Below are 20,099 nucleotides of genomic sequence, written 5' to 3' on the forward strand. Positions count from 1 at the left end.
GGTAGAGCATAACAATATGCCTGTTGACATGGTTTTGCCAAGAATCTTTGTTTTCAGCTAAAATATCATCACATCTCTCCAAAGAGGTCCTGATATTGAAGAGTTAATTGAGTGTTGCATTGTAAATTTCCCTCTCCAACTCTTCAGACTTTGCCAGCGCATGCTTGGTGGGCAATTGCGCTGGGCTCTTTCCACGCTCATGACGTTCACACTGGAAGAACAGGAACATTAAAAAGATAACAAACTTTTCCATCCCTGAATGAGGTTACCTACCATCCAGCTTGAACGCCCCATTATGAACTAGCAATATAAAGACCTTTTCTTGAGCATCTTGAGCAGCTCCCTTTTCCACTCCATGCAACTTTATATCTTGGAGGCCTCCCTTTTCCACTCCATGCAACTAACTAAATCTCATCAGATCATGTGTCTAAAGACCACGTCTTATTGGGCCACTCTGGCAACAAATAACAACCATTGGCATCCTCATTAAGACCATGCTAAACCAGCCAGACAACCTTCATCAAAATATCGACAGAAATTTCTTAAGAAAATATGAAGCTCACAAAGGAAAAACATAACCAGCTTCGAGAATAAAATTGCAATTAATTGGAGTCAGACAATTAGCAATACTCAAGCCAAAAAGTTTTTGCACAAGTAAATCAAGCTTTGTTTGAGCTTTTTAACCTTGTCACCGTGAGTAGCGGAAAAAAAATGCTAAGCCCAGTCTTTGTTCTGATAAGAAAATAACCCTGCATGGAAGCCTGCTTTCTGGTTGCTACCGTCGCTTGGCTTTGATCTTCAACATGCATCTTTCCGATAAAAGCGCTGCTCATGCAATCTGCTGAGACAATGTAAAGCAGAAGAGTCGTGCTTTCGTAGCCGGATGGTTAAGGAGCCACTTGCAACCAAGCTCCTGAGCAGCTGCAATTCAAGCCCACCAAGCAATAGCAATTTCAAGACCCTGGCAGAGACCAGTTTTGCAAAACTCTCTAGACGAGAAGATCAATGGCTCCCGGGATCAGTTTTATTGTCACCGGAAGAAAGCCTACATGCTCTCCATCAGCCTGAATAAACACTTCTTTCCTTATGGGCTCACTGCCACCTTCTGCCACCTCCCTCAGCTCAACTTTATGAACTCTACAAGAAAGAAAAAGCCAAAGAGTTTAAGCATGCTGCTTTCTCCCAAATAGAAAAACAACAAAACCGGAAGAAAAAGTTATAAAGAAAAGAGGTTACAAAGAAAGAGATCAACCTTTCACAGAAAACGTTTTTGACTGATAAATGAGTGCCATTATAAAGCTTGTGCATTTTCAGAAGGAAGTCAAACCACTTAAAGTTCTGTAATGTCACCATCTGCCATCAGAACAGAAAATCCCTTAAGACCTGCGAAGACGATGGGTGCAAAAGCATAATCAGAGCACATATCTATAATACTTCCAAATCTCTGCTTGACGGGTCAGCCCTAGGAGTAATCTTCATTCCACCACCAAAATATTTAGCATTGCCGATGGCTAAAGCTGTAACTTGGGAAGCTTGCTTCCACTCCCCATCATCAACCTACAAGATGAATATTTCAGGGTAGCACACGAGCCGCATTTGGAAGAAAATGGACAAAACATCACAAGATGAAAATATATACTCGGATTTTCAGGTCTTGATTTTTATGACTTGTAAATGCTTGCAAAGCACCTATTACGTAGCACAGGTTGCCAAACCTTTTATATCTAGCAGCATGATAGCCAGCTTTTGCACTTCTGAAAAGCCAAATTAACAGCACCAACCCATTCACTATAAATTGCAAGAATGAGCTTCCCCATAATAATATTAAAATAGCACGCAACAAGGTCTTGCATTGCATGCCATATCACGAAAATATATGTCGACATTCCAGCTTACAAATGAACATCTGCCACGTTCACGAAGTAGCGACCAGCATTGTCTTGGTCTGCTTTTGCAAAACCAACATCAATTCTCTGCCTTTGACCTAAATAAAAAAACAATTCCCTCTCTGCAATTAATACTTACAAGCTTCAAGCAAAAAATAATGCACACACGCATTACTGTGCCTTTCACTATTCGATCCACTGCTTCCATGGGGTTGTTTGTCCTGTTTAAAAACATAAGCTACCATTAGGAAAAAATGCACAAATGGACTGGACCTTATAAGACGGTGTGATTTGGCTCAACAATTCAACTTACCAGCCAAAAGTCCTTGCGAAGTCAGAACCAGTACCAAGCGGAATCAACTGCAGAACAACAAGAAGTTAATACAGATAAAACTTGTGAAGAATTCCAAGCAGATTTTAACCGAGCAAGCCAGTTTTTTATTTTTATTTTTAAAATTTAAATTTTCTTTTAAAGAAAAAAACAGAGAAAAAAAATAGACCCGAACACTTGGCTCTTAAATCTACCGTTAGACAAAATAAGTAACACTCTCTCTCACCCCTCCTCTCTTGGTATATTTTAAGGCCTCATCACTATAGTGCTCAAACAATGTAGGTGAAAGCGTACTACACCAATGGTACAGGATCTGACATACCTAAAGGGACCCACACCTTTGTAAAGAATGAGGATGCAAGAGAGCTACACAAGACAAGCACAAAGCACACAGAGATGGAAAGCTTCTTCTTCTTCTTCACAGAAAAGAGAGTACAAAATGACTAAGTGCTAAAGCTGAAAAGTAGCACATATGTACATGCGGTCACTAAGTGTGAACTCGCTAGAAGCGTACTAGGCTGGCACTATAAGTGTAGTCCAGCTGTAGAATCACTGGCAGAGATCCTCCGTGTCGGTCACCTAACACGCCAGTGAGTAAATGCCGTAAGCGGCCAAGACCCGTAGTGGATGCCAGCTCAAGGTGTAGAGCTCGACATCTCAACACTCCCCCTCGAGCTCTGCATGTCGCAGAGTCCAAGCATAGTCCGGAAACGTCGAAGCTTCTCAGCTCCGAGGGCCTTGGTAAAGATATCCGCTATCTGCTCCTCTGTGCTGACGTAGACCAAGTCGATGTCGCCCGCCAACACTCGCTCTCGAACGTAGTGGTAATGGACCTCTATGTGTTTGGTCAAGGTGTAGAGCTCAAGGTGTAGAGCTCGACATCTCAACACTCCCCCTCGAGTTCTGCATGTCGCAGAGTCCAAGCATAGTCCGGAAACGTCGAAGCTTCTCAGCTCCGAGGGCCTTGGTAAAGATATCCGCTATCTGCTCCTCTGTGCTGACGTAGACCAAGTCGATGTCGCCCGCCAACACTCGCTCTCGAACGTAGTGGTAATGGACCTCTATGTGTTTGGTCCTGGCATGGAACACTGGGTTCCTAGCCAACTGCATGCTGCTAAGGTTGTCACAATGGATGAAATCTGCTGGTCCACCTGCACTCCCAAGTCCTCAAGTAATGTGCGTAGCCAAGCTACCTCGCACGCCGCAACTGCTGCACCTCTGTACTCGGCCTCTGTGCTCGATAAAGCAACCGTAGGTTGCTTTTTGTTGCTCCAAGTAACAGCAGCACTCCCAAAAGAGAACATGAAGCCACTCGTAGATCTCCTATCAACAATGCTATCTGCCCAATCTGCATCTGTATACCCATACAATGCTAATGGTGCATCTGCTGCATAGAACAATGCGTAGTCAAGAGTACCTTGCACATACCTAAGTGTACGTCGTACTCCATCCAAATGTGGCTTCCTCGGAAGTTGCATGAACTGACTCTCCAAGCCTACTGTGTAGCTCAAGTCTGGCCTCGTGATAGTCAAGTAGATTAGACTACCCACAATCTTCCTGTACATGTTGACATCCTCAACAACATCACCCTTCTCTGCACTCAGCTTTGCATTCACATCCAAGGGAATAGAAATTGGCTTACAATCAGCCATACCATACTTTGACAACATGTCCAAAGCATACTGTCTCTGTGATAGCCATACACCCTCTGGAGTCCTGATAACCTCAATGCCAAGAAAGTAGTGCAACTTGCCCAAATCTTTCATTTCAAACTCCTGTTTGAGAAGACCCTTCACATGGTCAATCTCCATAGCATTGTCACCAACAATAATAAGGTCATCTACATATATGGTAATGACCACAATCCCCACATCACTCTCACGTACATAGAGTGAATGATCAGCATGAGCTCTCCTAAAACCAATACTGACAAGATACTTGGCAATCCTGTCATACCATGCTCTAGAGCCCTGCTTCAAACCATACAAAGCTTTGAGAAGTCTGCATACATAATCTGGGTAACCTGGATCGACATAACCAGGTGGCTGATCCATATACACTTCCTCTTGCAACTCACCATTCAAGAAGGCATTCTTTACATCCATTTGATGCATAATCCATCCTCTAGATGCAGCCACTGCTATGACAACTCTCACTGTCGTCATCTTTGCCACTGGAGCAAAGGTCTCCTCATAGTCTATGCCATACGTCTGTGCATAACCCTTTGCGACCAGCCTTGCCTTGTGACGCCCAATGTTACCATCAGCCTTATGCTTGGTTTTATACACCCATTTACAGCCAATAGCTTTCTTGCCACTTTGCAATGGCACCAAATCCCATGTGTCATTTGCTTCCAATGCAGCCATCTCTTCATTCATTGCATCATCCCAATGCACATTTCCAACTGCATCCTCAAAACATGTGGGCTCCACATCCTGTATCACCTTAGCCATGTAGGCTCGGTGATGCGCTAGATACCCATCATAAGTCAATTTCTGAACTGGATTTCTGACTCTATTAGATCTGCGCGGTCCTGGGTCACTCCTTTGCCCTCTAGCATCTTCTTGTACTTTCCTTACACCAGGTGTCCTGACAGCCGGAATTCCAAATTCCTCATCAAGACTTTGTTCAGAACCATCTGAATCCATGTCTACATGTGAAAAACCTGATGATGCATCAACCATAAAGGGAGGTTCATCAACCTTTTCCTTTCCTTTTCGTGATACATTCCCTGCACCTGTTGGTGGAGTAACCTGCGTACGTAGTCTACCATTCCATGGTTTCTCAACAGAGCCACGAGAAGGGGACTCTTGTGGTCCACTCAAAACCTGTGACTGTGGCCTCACATTTTGTACAACCACATCATCTTTTACATCAGCCCCAATAGTGCCATGTGCATTACTGTACCAGCTGCTCATCTCATCAAAGACTACATCTCTGCTCACTCGTAATTCTCGTGTAGTAGGATTGTAGCACCTGTACCCCTTTTGTTCAAGGGAATATCCCACAAGAATACATTTCTCTGCTTTAGGATCCAATTTCCTACGCAACTCATCTGGTACATGCACGTAAGCTATGCAGCCAAACACTTTCAAGTGTGCCAAATCAGGCTTTGTACCTGTAAACTTTTCCTCAGGTGTTACATCATGCACCGCAGCTGTAGGTGTCCTGTTCATAATGTACACAGCTGTATTTACAGCTTCAGCCCAGAAATGATGAGGCATGTTCTTCTCATTCATCAATGCACGTGCAACCTCTGCAATGTGCCTGTTTTTCCTTTCTGCGACCCCATTCTGCTGTGGAGTATATCTGCATGTAAACTGCCTGTGTATACCATGCATTCGTAGAAAATCTGAAAAATCATTGGAGAAGTACTCTCCCCCTCCATCTGACCTCAATGTCTTAATTTGCATATTTGTCTCCTTCTCAATCATGACTTTGAAGTCTTGAAAGTGACCAAACACTTCACTTTTGTTACGCATGAAGTAGACCCATACTTTCCTTGTATGGTCATCAATGAAAGAGACATAATACCTGCAACCATGTATACTTGCAGTATCGGTTGGACCCCAAACATCTGTGTGCACCACCTCAAGTGGCTTTTTACATACATTGCGCTCATGTGGAAATGAGCCCTTTGACTGTTTTCCAAACTCGCATGCTGCACACACTTTATGCATACCATCCACCTTGAATTTGGGCAAACCTTTTACAATCTGTTTTGATTGCATGCTGCGCAATCTCTGCTCATTGACATGGCCAATGCGTTTGTGCCAAATGTCAACATCAGCCACAACACCTGTGCCCTGTGCAAATAATGCAGCTTTTACCTCAGGCATGTCTACATTCAGCGTAAACATTCTGCCCACACATTTGCCCTCTGTGATCAGCTTACAACCATTCTGGAAATCTTCTACATAACAGCCATTTGGATTGAAGCGAACCTGCAAACCTTGCTCAACCATTTGTCCAACAGAAACAAGATTCTTTGTAATGTTTGGGACATGAAGTACATCTGCTAAGTACTTTGATTTCCCACTCTTCGTATTTAGAGGTATGTCCCCTACATGAGCAATGGGGTGAGCTGTGTCATCTCCTGTCTGCACATAGCCTGACACATCTGGTTTACGCATATCTCTAAACCACTCTCCACGAGACGTCATGTGATTAGAGGCACCTGAATCCACATACCAAACATCATCTTGGGTGGAATTCTCTGCAGTCATTGTATTCATTACATGTTGCATAACAAACATGCGCTCGTTTATGCTGTCATCTGCATCTCTGCTAGTAGATGCATAGTTGCCCAGTTCTCTCTTTCTACTTGCTTTTCCCTTTGGACAGTCACGTGACATGTGACCTCTTTCACCACAAGTCCAACATTCTCTGCTATCTGGAGTATGTTGCTGCCTGCTTGATCCTGCACCACGACCTCTTTGACTCCCCCTGCCTTGAGACTGGTTTCCCCTGCCACCTGTATTGTTTTGATTTGATTGACCTTCCAGAAATTGGCCCCTGCAACCCCTTGGGCCTCGACCACGACCTCTACCTCTACCTCTGTTGGAGTTAGAATAGAAGGCCTGTTCAGAATTATTTCTGCCATGAGAAGAAGATGTGTCAAGGTTCTTCTCCTCAAGAATAAGCATAGAAATCAAATCTTGGAACACGGGGATGTCGTCTCTTGTATTCATGGAAGACCTGAAATGTACATACTCATCTCCTAGACCATCCAAGCATGCACGGACAATGTCATCATCTTCCACTGAGACTTTAATAGATCCAAGAGCCTCAATGATACTCTTAATCTTCAAGGCATAATCATTGATTGAGAGGTTGTTCCTCTTAACCTGATTTAACTCCGACTTTAGTTGAAGCTTCCTGGCCTTGGTGTTCACCTCGAACACTCTGCCTAAGTTTCTCCATGCAATGGCGGGGGTTTCAGCATCCTGTAGATAGCCCATCATGCCATCTGTGATGCTCATAGAAAGCCAATACATCACTTTGCTCTGGCCTTGTTGCCAGTCCCTCAAAGCTTTCCTTTGTTCTGCTGTAGCATTTGCCTCGGGAATCTCTGGTTCCTTTTCATTGTCTCTTTCTACATAGTCCCAATAACCTTTTCCTTTTAGGAAATTTGTTATTCTGAACTTCCATGCAGGGTAGTTATTTTTCTCAAGCTTCTCAGTAACGATCTGACTGAAACCGTCAGACATCTTGAAGCACTAAGACAAAATAGCTGCAATCTGCAAAAACCTGCAAATCTGCTGAACCTGCTATCGTGGTTCCTGTAACGCTTTCTACACTCAACGAGTTTCCACAATCAAGCGTACATACAACCACTGTACTTGTACAGTAAATCTCTGTATACTGCACTTTGGAGACTTATTCAGAAACTTGTGCGAAAAACCCCTAAATTTTTTCGCTACGCGAGGCGCCTTCGGCATCTGGTCGTGGATTGCGAACGAAGGGATTGTGATGCTCTTGCTCTCTTAGCCTCTCTTGCCTACACCAGGCTCTGATACCATGTAAAGAATGAGGATGCAAGAGAGCTACACAAGACAAGCACAAAGCACACAGAGATGGAAAGCTTCTTCTTCTTCTTCACAGAAAAGAGAGTACAAAATGACTAAGTGCTAAAGCTGAAAAGTAGCACATATGTACATGCGGTCACTAAGTGTGAACTCGCTAGAAGCGTACTAGGCTGGCACTATAAGTGTAGTCCAGCTGTAGAATCACTGGCAGAGATCCTCCGTGTCGGTCACCTAACACGCCAGTGAGTAAATGCCGTAAGCGGCCAAGACCCGTAGTGGATGCCAGCTCAAGGTGTAGAGCTCGACATCTCAACAACCTTGCCAATCATTCTCATATAAGGTAAGAATATTCCATCCAATCTCCACAAAGTGACGAGTATCTGATAGTCTTTCCATCAATTTGTAAGTCACACCCTATCAAATGCTTCAAGCAAATCCACAAAGCAGCGATAGAACCTCTATTTTTGTGCTTGACCAGTAAAGTGCAACAAAATTGAGAGAGAAAATACAATCGAGCAATCACACTTTCATAATCCTTTGTTCTTTCCTTGCATTAATGAATGTAACTTTACGTTATTGATGGTTCCTTTTAGAGAATTGAGAGAGAGAAATGAAATGAAATGAAATGTTATATTAACGTCTTCAAAAGGCCAGAGTGACCTATGAGACCAAACTGATACAAAAGTGGTGAATTTGTTACAATGTCTGAAAAGTGTGAAAGTGTGAAAATAAATGCGAAAAACTAAATACAAAGTATTAGATAAACTTCTTAGGAGCATTCCGGGTGTCTGGCTAGAATGCTTCTAATCCTTTGTTGTAGTCTCCTCCGGTGAAGTGTGCTTCTGCATCTCGGTTGTGGTCGTCTCGATTTCCTAAGCTCAATCGCCCTGTCAATGAGGGTGCCTTTGGTATGAATGTGGGTACTCCTTTGTGCTCGCTGCTGGCCTCTTGCTTCTCCTTCCATTCCTGCTTCTCTCGATCCGAAGAAATCTGTGATCTGCCTCTGAGGCTGTAGCGCTCTTTGTCTTCTCATTAGATTATCCCTGTGCCGATGTAGTCTCCTCAGGGTACAGGCCTAAGCACCTTTGATCTTGGTATTGCATGACTCTATCTAGAGGTCCAAAGCCTTCTTTAAATAGGCAATGGAAACGCCCACGTATCTCATAGTATACGGTGCAATGACATATGTAGTGTAATTCTGTCTCTGGCTCCATTCCGCATAACTTGCAAATTCTGCTCTTAGGTGGGATTCCCCTAAATCTGCCAAATTCAATTTCCAGCTGGTGTGAGGATGTACGAATCTGACCAATAGCACATCTCAAACCATGAGACAGGTGGGTATCCATGTAGCTCGGGCGAATCACAAAACCATCTTCAGATAGCTGTAGGAAGTTTTCTTTTTAGTCGGCCATCTTCGTGCCCAATTCTTGTGTACGGTCTACCCATGTCCTCTTAGTGTCCAACTGTATAAGATCCTGGCGGATGATTTTATTAATCTCCGTTCGTGTGATTGCCAGTGATGGAGCCTCAAGAGAGTATTGGAAGGGGGGTAATCTTTCCATACTGAACCCGTGTCTCTGAAACCACGAGGACAGTTGCGCATACCAGCATGATGTATCTCCTTTCATTGCTAATTGTCGAGAGGATTCGAGGGCCAATCTAGTATATCGGCAATTATTTGTATCCCATAAACCATGTATAAAGGACACTGATCTGGTAAGAGCTTCAATTTCTATCGGAGGGGCAACTAGTTCCGCTCGGGTAATCGCGTGTGGTATGGAGGCCTTGGCTCTAATCATTCGGGAAATCATAGATACCAAAGGTCTCTCCATTGGCTTCCAATTATCTTGATCCACAGATGGTCCCCAAATCTGGACCCCATAAAGCATAGCCGAAGCCACCAACCACAGTATCAAAGAGCCAAAGTTTTGTTCCGTGGTTCCTGAAACTGCACTTGTGAACACATCCTCTCCAACCCTCCCAAGGCCGCAGAGGCTCTGGACAATCTAGCATCCGCAGCTTTCTTAAGAGTAAGCTTCGGTCCTGTAAATACCACACCAAGGTATGTGTATGTTTGTTCCGTGGTTCCTGAAACTGCACTTGTGAACACATCCTCTCCAACCCTCCCAAGGCCGCAGAGGCTCTGGACAATCTAGCATCCGCAGCTTTCTTAAGAGTAAGCTTCGGTCCTGTAAATACCACACCAAGGTATGTGTATGTTTGTTCCGTGGTTCCTGAAACTGCACTTGTGAACACATCCTCTCCAACCCTCCCAAGGCCGCAGAGGCTTTGGACAATCTAGCATCCGCTGCTTTCTTAAGAGTAAGCTTCGGTCCTGTAAATACCACACCAAGGTATGTGTATGCATCTGTGTACTCTACTGTATCCTGGCCATATGCAAATGTAGGTGCCGATCTCCTAACCCACTGCAGTGTGGTGTTAAACACCATAACTTTGGTTTTACCCAAATTTACAGACAATCCGCTGTCCTCCGCGAATTTATGTAATGCATCTAACTGCCTCTGCATTCCATCTGGTGATTCTGCTATCAATACAATATCATCTACATACAACAACAAAGGGATCCATGACCCTGCAAGTTGAGCACCTCTGTCACCCTCTCTATCAATGTAATCTACCAAATAAAGTAGGGGACAGTGGGCATCCCTGCTTTACTCCAACGGTGGAATGAACAATGTCGGAATCCCCTTCTGGAGTACGTACATAACCAATTACTGACCCGTATAAGGCCATGATCCCCCAGATAATCTCTTTGGGGACCCCTAACTCTTGCATTCTCCGCATCAATCTGGCCCTTGGTACTGTATCAAAAGCTTTCCGAAAATCCACAAAGCAACAATACATCCTTCTCCCGCTTGCTCTTCCTTCCTCAATAATGGCTCTGAGCGTAAGAATATGATCTAAAGTGGAATAACCCCTCCTGAATCCAGCTTGTCCTGTTGCCCTTATGCCCTCATTCTCTGCCCATCTACTCAATTTTTGTTCCAGAATGGATGCGTACAGTCGGGTCAATGTGTGACCCACCATAATGGTACGGTAGTTCCCGGGTATCATAGGATCCCCTGACTTGAAAATAGGTACGATAGTAGATAATTTCCAAGATTCAGGTAATCCTTCACACATGACCTGATTAAACAGACGAGCAAGGACTTCTGAAAGTAGATCCCTTGCATGGATTAGATGTTCTGCTACTAAACCCTCATGATCATATGCTCTTCTTGTCTTCATCTTATCAATGGCTTTTTCCACCATTTCTGTAGTAAAGAAAGTACTAGTAGCAGGGCATGGCTCGAGCGGATCTGGTAATGGAGGCTGTCCAGATACCGTATATAATGATGTTACATATTGACCCCAAATCTCAGGAGAAGTAATTGTCGGAGGCAATGAGTGCTCGTGAAATAAACGCCAGGCCTCATGTGAGTCCTGACTCAAGAAGAGCTTATATAAATCCTTCTCTAGTTTGGCTAAAAATGCCCTTTTCTTGCGACGTACTCTACGCCGAAGAGCAATCCGAGACTGCTTATATGTGATAATCCCAAGTGTAAGCTCTTTCTGGACCTGGGTTCTCGTCTCTCTGCATTCCTCGTCGTACCAACTGTTTTGAGGCATGTTCCCAGATCCTCTCTTCTGATCAGACTGAGTATGTGGGTATGCCTCTTGTGCTGCTCCATGTAGTATCTCTGTTAGCTGAGAAGTAATCTCCTCTACAGTATATACTGGCTCGGCTGCCCACATCCTATTATAGATCTTTTCCACATAGACTGAATCAATCTCTGGTGTGAAAGTATATCTTGTGTGTGTCTTCTTCCTTTGTACTTGAGAGGCATTGTATTGGAAGGAGATTGATAAGGTCAAGAGAGCATGATCCACTGCAATCCCAACCGGTCTGGGTCCCACCTTAAAGTCCTCGATACTAGAAATAAAGCTTGGTGAAGTCATGACATAATCCATTGTACTGGCCCCATGCCTGTGCGGGAAGCATGTGAATCTCCAAGATAAAGGGAAATTCTCTACACCATTAAGTATGGCCAAACCATGTGTAGTTGCCATTTCCATGAGATGTCTCCCATATTCGGTGTGTTCTTTATCCTGTGAGTTTCTACTAAGCCCCTCCTGTGATAAATCCACTTCTCTGAGCATTTCCTCAGAGGTATCATAGAATACTGCTTGAGAGTTGGCAGTTCTGGCATTAAAGTCTCCTAAGAGAACGATGTCTCCATCTCTAGAGAACTCCCATATGTCATTATTCAATATGGAGAAAGGGGATTGTCCTTTAGGTGAGGAGTAGACAGATGTACTTGGAGGGAAGTAGCATATAGCGATGTATAGAAATATACCTGTCTCGGCTCTCATTCTCACCCACATATACCTTGCTTGTTCATCTTTCCTGATAATCTGTAGTAGTGGTTTCAGCTCCTCTTTAAATAAGACTGCTACTCCTCTTGAAACCTGGCTACCTCACAGAGATCTCTTGTCTGGTCGACCAGCTGTTTCCCATAAATACCCCTTCACATGTGGCATAAGCTGTCCCGGTATCTAGTGTGTCTCTGAGTAGAAAACTATGTCTCTGTCCCTAAAGCTATCTTCAAAGGCACCTACATCTAGCCTATATGATCCATTACAATTCCACGCTGCTATCCGGAGCGTCGCCCCATAGGTCTCGCACCGTCATGATGAGCGCTTTTCCAGAACCACTACTTTCCCTCCTCTATAAAAGGCGATTTTCCCCTTTTCTCTTGCTGCCCTGATCTCTGGCATCAACTCTTGCATGTGTGCCACTTGTGCCAATGTAAGGTCATCTCCCAGGAAAATACTGGTTTTCTTAAGAGTTGGCCTCTTCTTTAGAAATTCTTTCCTTATTTCTATATTCGGGAAACGGAGAATAAGTGCCCTATCCTTTACGTTTCCCTTCTCGTCGATTCCTTTCTTGCCCACTTTCCATGCACTTGTGCCCATGCGTTGTAGCAGTTCCCTCACTTCTTCATCTACATTCTCTTTGTCTCTTACTCCCGTGACCCGCACATGCAGAGCCTGATTCTTCCTTCTCTGCTCTTCCTCAATGGTCATATTAATAATGGAGAGAGAGAAAATGAAATGAAATGAAATGTTATATTAACGTCTTCAAAAGGCCAAAATGACCTATGAGACCAATCAGTTACAAAATAGTGAATCTAATACCATGTTTGGGTACAAAAGAACTAGAAAAGAACTAGAAGTGGAACAAAATACTACTACTACTACTACAATCTAAAACTACGTGGGTGTAGCAGCTGATACAATAGGTACCCGGTAAACTGGATGTAACAGTGTGTGAAACAAAGATGGAAGAAATGGTGAGGATCCATCCTTATCTGCACTCTGGATGTCGAGAGAGTATGGCTCGAATCTTCTGTTGTAGTCTCCGTCGATGCTGTGTAGCTCCTCTCCTCAGTCGCGGTCGTCTGTATCTCTGTAGCTCCAATGCTCGGTCGATGAGAGTGCCAGTAGTGGTCGAATGAGTGTGGGACGAGCTTGTTAGGGAATAAAGGCCTAAGTGCCTTGTACTTATTAACTTATAAGTTAAGACTTATAAGTGAGGGGGCCCAAGTGTGAATGGCCCCCTAGTCACTTACTCATATACTCAAAGGTCAAGCCCAAAATGTCACAATAGTGACTTCTCCCAGATTTTCAACGAGCGTTCTCTCTCTCTCTCACGTTTTCTCTCTGCGTGAGCTTCTTCTGCGCCACTCTCCTCTTCTCCTTCACTCTCATTGCATAGAGTAGCAAGTGGGCTCTCTCTCCTGCTCCCCCACACATGGTATCAGAGCTTTAGGGTTTCCAAGAGAGCCATTTTCGCAACACAGATCAGAATTCTGTTCTTGCTCGCTGCGGGAAGGATATTCAACCGTTTTCGATCAACTCTGTCGCGAAGGGATCCTCTCACCGTGTAGAATCGACCTCCGGTGACAGTTTCCCCAAAATTAGGGTTTCAAAAACTGGCGAACAGCAGCCTATTTCTGCTGAAATTGACCAATTTCGGGGTCAATTTGATGCAATTTCATTAGGGCAAGTCTCACAGATCAATCTTACAGGTGTTTCCACCAACGAGGTTCTGAAAATTCAGCAAAACAGGTGTTTACAGGTCTGATTTTTGCCCCAAAACAGGGAATTTCAGCAAGCAAATGATGTATACACCTTGTGGAAACCTTTGGTAAGGGTTTGGCAGTGAATATACGCCGTTTTGGGGTGATTTCGCGTGAAATTTGCTCGCTGTTTTTCTGTAACAGCAAGCTGTTTTTTGCCCGATTGCGCACATTTGGGCGTGTTTAGGTCGGCAAAACAGGGTTTCAGTGTTTGCAATCACTCAGAATGGCTTCTAGCAGTGAAAGTGGCAATTTGTTGCACATTCGCAAGCTTGAAGGTGCCCATAACTTTGCTATATGGAAGAAGCAATGTTATAATGTGATGTTGCAGAAGAAACAGGCGAAACCTATTAAGTTACAGGGTGTGAAACCGGTTGATATGGAGGTTGAAGAATGGGAAGAAGTGGACGAGTTGGCTCGCTCCACGATCATGCTTTCGGTGTCTGACAATTTACTCTTCAATGTAGAGAATGAGCAGACAGCATGGGGCATGTGGAAGCGTTTAGACGAGTTGTATGCACAGCAGAGTGCTGCCAGTAAAGTGTATTGGCTTAAGAAGCTTATGGATCTCCGCATGAAGGAGGGCACGCACATGTCAGTGCACCTCAATGAATTCAATTCTATTTTCAGCCAACTGACAGAGTTGAAATTCACGATTGATGAGGAGTTCAAAGCTACTTTTCTGCTATGCACATTGCCCGAGAGTTGGGATGTATTCCGGACAGCTCTTAGTAACTCAAGTGCGTCACTTAAGTATGCAGATGTAGAGAGTTCTCTCTTGATGGAAGAGATGAACAGGAAGAACACCACAGGTGGGTCTTCTAATGCATTGCACTTGAGAGGCAGGTCTCAACAGAGGGAGAAATCTGACAGTAAGGACAGGGCACGCAGCAAATCTCGTAGGAAAGATGTTGTGTGTCATCATTGTGGAAAGAAAGGGCATTATAAATGGGAATGCTATGAGTGGAAGAAAGAGAAGAACAAGGGTGCTGAAACTGATGCGAAGGACAAGGGAAATGCCAAGAAGAGCACTGTGTTGATTGAGGAAATCAATGTTGCTAGTAGTTGTGACAGTGACAGCAGCACTGATGTACTCAATGCCTCTTCTGTGGATGAACATACCCTTGCTATGGGTTCTGATGTGGACATGCATACTTGGATTCTTGATTCAGGTGCCTCCTTTCATGTAACACCTCATAGGGATTGGTTTACACAGTACTCAGGTGAGGTGCAGGGCACTGTTTATTTGGGAGATAACTATGCATGTGACATTGCAGGTATTGGCAGTGTCCAGTTTTCCTTTGCTGATGGTATGACTTTTGTTTTACACAAAGTGCGCCATGTGCCACAACTCAAGAAGAGTTTGATTAGTACAGGGCAGCTAGATGATGCAGGCTATCACACCACTTTTGGTGATAGCAAGTGGAAAATTTGTAAAGGGGCCCGGATTGTAGCCAAAGGTTGTAAATCGGACACTTTGTATCCTTTACATGTATCTAGTGTGCGTGACCATGTTGTCGCCGTAACCGAGCAGCCAAGTGTTTCTTTGTGGCATGGCCGGTTGGGACACATGAGTAAAAGAGGAATGGAAACTCTGTCTCGTTGTGGTTATTTGCCGTGTTTGAGGTATGCTGATTTTTCTCATTGTGAGCACTGTATTTATGGTAAGCACAGTCAAACACCGCACAAAAGGTCTCTTTCTTTGAAGTCTGACAGGTTAGACTTAGTGCATTCCGATGTATGTGAAATGCCACAGTTGTCCTTAGGGGGAAAGAAATATTTTGTCTCGTTTATCGATGATGCTACACGTAAGGTGTGGGTGTATCCAATACGTGCTAAAAGCGATGTTTTGGATACTTTCAAGAAGTTTCTTGCGTTTGTTGAGAATCAAACTGACAAGAAGCTTAGGTCTTTGCGCTCAGACAATGGGGGGGAGTATGTATCAAAAGCATTTATTGACTTTTGTGCTACTGAAGGTATTAAAAGAGAGCTCACGGCTCCTTTTAATCCCTCTCAGAATGGAGTTGCAGAGAGGTTGAACCGGACTATCCAAGAGAAAGTTCGGAGTATGCTGTCACATGCTGCATTACCTCATGGTTTTTGGGCAGAAGCTGTGCAAACAGCTATTCACTTGATTAATCGCTCACCTAGCAAGGCTTTGGGTGGAAAGGTGCCTGAGGAGGTGTGGTCTGGCAAGCCAACCTCATATGCACATTTAAGAGTGTTTGGTTGTGAGGCCTATGTTCACATCCGGAGTGAACTGCGCACCAAACTAGAACCAAAGTCTCATAAATGCATTTTCCTAGGATATGGTGAAGATGGTGAAATGGGGTATAGATTATGGGATCCCGCATTACGGAAAATCATACGCAGCAATGATGTCATCTTCAATGAGAATTGCATGCACAAACAGCCGACAAAGGTCGAGGAAGTGCGCCGGGTTGTTTTTCGTGAAGATGTTACATATGGACAGCCAAGAAGGCCCAATGTTCAGTAGCCTTTACATGCTGAAAATGGTGCTGAAAATCAGCCATTAGCTGCTGAAAATTAGCCCCAACAAGTTGCCATTGATGCACCACAGGTAGGGGAACAGGTTGATGCTCCTAGACCGCCCGTTGTTGCGATGCAACCGGCTGAACAGCCTGCTGTTTTTGATGGTTTACAGGCTGAAAATCCACCTGTTATGGATCATTGGGTGCGTAGGTCTACTTGGGTGACAAGGCCCCCCGATAGATATGAACCGTCTTTGGACTATGTCATGCTTACTGATTGTGGTGAGCCGTCTTGCTATAAAGAGGCTATGCAACGGGAAGACAGTAAGAAATGGTTCAAAGCAATGGTTTCGGAAATGCAGTCTTTGGAGAAAAACCATACATGGGACTTGGTTGATTTGCCTAAAGGGCATAAGGCTCTGCCATGTAAATGGGTTTACAAGACCAAGGTCACATCTGATGCTTCTTCTAAGTACAAGGCACGTTTGGTTGCTAAAGGGTACAAGCAAAAGCATGGTGTGGATTTTGATGAGATTTTTTCTCCTGTTGTAAAGCTTGCCACATTACGTCTTGTTTTAAGCCTGGTTGCTTCTGAAGATATGGAGTTAAAGCAAATGGATGTCAAAATAGCGTTTTTGCATGGCGATTTGCTTGAGATGATCTATATGATGCAGCCAGAAGGTTTTGTGTCAAAGGGGCAAGAGAAGAAAGTATGTAGACTCTTGAAGAGCTTGTATGGTTTGAAACAGTCTCCCCGTGCATGGTATCACAAGTTTGATACATTCATGAGGTCTCAAGGATACAAAAGAAGTAATTCTAATCACTGTTTGTATATCAAAACGGCAAGTGATGGATCTCTTCTATTGCTGATTTTGTATGTTGATGACATGCTTATTGCGGGTAAAAATGTCACGGAGTTGGATGCATTACAGCAAAGCTTAAAGAGTCGCTTTGACATGAAGGATCTTGGTGATGCTAATCATATTTTGGGCATGCGTATCTCTCGAGATAGACCTAACAGGCATCTGTATCTATCTCAACAAGATTATGTTAATAAGGTGCTACATCGTTTTCATATGGATGGGGGAAAGGCACTTGGTACTCCGCTGCCTCCATATTTAAAACTGACTGCACATGACTGCCCAAACACAGATGATATGCGGGCTGAAATGGCCAAGATTCCTTATGCATCAGCCGTTGGCAGTTTGATGTATGCTATGGTTGCTACATGTCCGGACATTGCATTTGCGGTGGGAGTGGTAAGCAGGTACATGAGCAATCCTGGCAAAAAGCATTGGGAAGCAGTGAAGTGTATCTTGAGATACTTGAAAGGCACTAAAGACTTGTGCATTTGTTTTGGGAAGAGTGAGACATCTGTGAATGGCTTTACAGATGCAGATTTTGCTGGACATCCAGATTGCAGGAAGTCTACCTCTGGATATGTGTTTACATTCACAGGAGGTGCAGTTTCTTGGATTTCTAGACTGCAAAAATGTGTTGCTTTGTCTACCACTGAGACTGAGTATGTGGCTGCCACTGAGGCATGCAAAGAAGCTTTGTGGCTCATGCGTTTGGTAGAAGAGCTTGGCATTAAGTCACCGGTTCCTGTGCTACACTGTGATAGTCAGAGTGCTATTATGCTTGCAAGGAATCCTGTTTTTCATGCCAAGACAAAGCACATAGAGGTGAAGTATCATTTTATCAGGAGTGTGCTTGATGACAAGAGCATTACACTTGTCAAGGTGCACACAGATGACAATCCTGTAGATCTTTTGACCAAGAGTCTTCCAGCAGAGCGGTTTGCATATTGCCGTCAGATGATGGGTGTTGGATGAGTAAGTGTATGATCAGCTGATGTATCATAGTTAGCTGATTCTTTGATCTCCCAAGGTACATTGCCTTTAGGTGGGAGGTTGTTAGGGAATAAAGGCCTAAGTGCCTTGTACTTATTAACTTATAAGTTAAAAGACTTATAAGTGAGGGGGCCCAAGTGTGAATGGCCCCCTAGTCACTTACTCATATACTCAAAGGTCAAGCCCAAAATGTCACAATAGTGACTTCTCCCAGATTTTCAACGAGCGTTCTCTCTCTCTCTCACGTTTTCTCTCTGCGTGAGCTTCTTCTGCGCCACTCTCCTCTTCTCCTTCACTCTCATTGCATAGAGTAGCAAGTGGGCTCTCTCACCTGCTCCCCCACAGAGCTCTGCAGTGGTGGCTGCTCCTCTGGCTGTCCCATATCTAGTGAAAAGAAATCTGTAATGTGTCTCTGGGACTGCCTCTCTCTAGCTCTCCCCAGTAAAGTGTCTCTATACCTGTGTAACTCAAGTAGATATAGTCCAAGACATCTCTGATCCTCATAACTCATGACCCTAGATAGAGGACCAAAACCCTCTCTGAATAAGCAGTGGAAACGCCCCCGTATCTCATAGAACACTGTGCAATGACATATGTAGTGCAACTCTGTCTCTGGCTCTCTCTGGCATAATCGGCATATCCTGCTGTCTGCTGGTATCCCTCTGAATCTACCAGTCTCAATCTCGAGCTGATGTGAGGATGTGCGTATCTGACCAATGGCACAACGCAAACCATGAGACATATGTGTGTCCATGTAGCTGGGTCGAATCACAAACCCATCTCTTGTGAGGTGGAGAAGATGCTCTCTATAGAAAGCCATCTTCGTGCTGAACTCCTGAGGCGGCTCTATCCATGTCCTCCTAGTGTCGAGCTGGATCAGGTCCTGACAAATGAGTCTAGTGATCTCCACCCGTGTAAGAGACAACGAGGGTGCCTCAAGAGAATACTGGAAAGGGGGCAACCTGTCCATGGTGAAGCCATGCGTCTGAAACCATGAAGTCATCTGTGCATACCAGCATGAAGTGTCCCCCTGTAGAGCTAACTGTCTGGAAGACTCAAGGGCCAGTCTAGCATATCTGTCTCTAGTAGTATCCCATAGGCTGTGCACAAAGGACACTGATCTGGTAAGCGCCTCAATCTCCATGGGGGGGGCAGCTAGCTTTGCTCGAATGATCGTGTGAGGTACGGAGGCCTTGGCTCTAATCAATCGGGAGATCATAGATACCAAGGGCCTCTCCATACGTCTCCAACCATCCTGGCCTACAGAAGGTCCCCATACCTGTACCCCATACATCATAGCTGAGGCTACTAAAGTATCAAAGAGCCATAACTTTGTCCGAGGTTCCTGGAACTGAACCTGCGAACACATCCTCTCCAAGCCTCCCAAGGCCGCATAAGCTCTGGTCAGTCTAGTCTCTGCTGCTCTCCCCAAAGAAAACCTCGGCCCAGTGAAGACTATCCCAAGGTAAGTGTATGCATCTGTATACTCCACAATCTCTTGACCATACGTGAAGGTCGGTGCCGATCTCCTGATCCACTGCGGTGTGGTGTTAAACACCATGACCTTGGTTTTACCAAGGTTTACAGACAATCCACTATCCTCTGCAAAATTGTGTAATGCATCCAACTGTCGCTGCATACCCTCTGGTGAGTCAGAGATCAAGACAATATCATCAGCATATAACAACAATGGGATCCACGTCCCTGCCAGCTGGGCACCTCTATCACCCTCTTTGTCAATGTAATCAGACACCTCATCAACATACATACCAAATAGAGTAGGAGACAATGGGCAACCTTGTTTCACCCCGATAGTGGAGTGAACTAAGTCAGATATCCCCTCTGGGGTGCGTACATGTCCCATCA

The 20,099-nt window shown here is 44.4% G+C and overlaps 1 protein-coding gene across 4 annotated transcripts in view; it reads right to left on the reverse strand.

Moving 5' to 3' along the window:
* Positions 1-569: 569 nt before the first annotated feature.
* Positions 570-20,099, reverse strand: part of LCBK2 (Diacylglycerol kinase family protein) — a 116,920-nt gene continuing 97,390 nt past the window's right edge. For all 4 annotated transcript variants that reach the window (XM_086483414.1, XM_086483420.1, XM_086483418.1 and 1 more), the window contains 7 exons: positions 2,200-2,246; positions 2,067-2,107; positions 1,897-1,984; positions 1,640-1,754; positions 1,435-1,557; positions 1,253-1,353; positions 570-1,137 (listed from right to left, as the gene is read on the reverse strand). In XM_086483414.1, the coding sequence (XP_086339540.1) occupies positions 990-1,137; positions 1,253-1,353; positions 1,435-1,557; positions 1,640-1,754; positions 1,897-1,984; positions 2,067-2,107; positions 2,200-2,246 (663 nt within the window). In that variant the 3' untranslated portion in view covers positions 570-989. The remainder of the gene's footprint in view (positions 1,138-1,252; positions 1,354-1,434; positions 1,558-1,639; positions 1,755-1,896; positions 1,985-2,066; positions 2,108-2,199; positions 2,247-20,099) is intronic.

The sequence above is a fragment of the Adiantum capillus-veneris genome, chromosome 2, assembly GCF_014529385.1.
Source record: "Adiantum capillus-veneris isolate H3 chromosome 2, ASM1452938v2, whole genome shotgun sequence".
NCBI classification, from domain to species: domain Eukaryota; kingdom Viridiplantae; phylum Streptophyta; class Polypodiopsida; order Polypodiales; family Pteridaceae; genus Adiantum; species Adiantum capillus-veneris.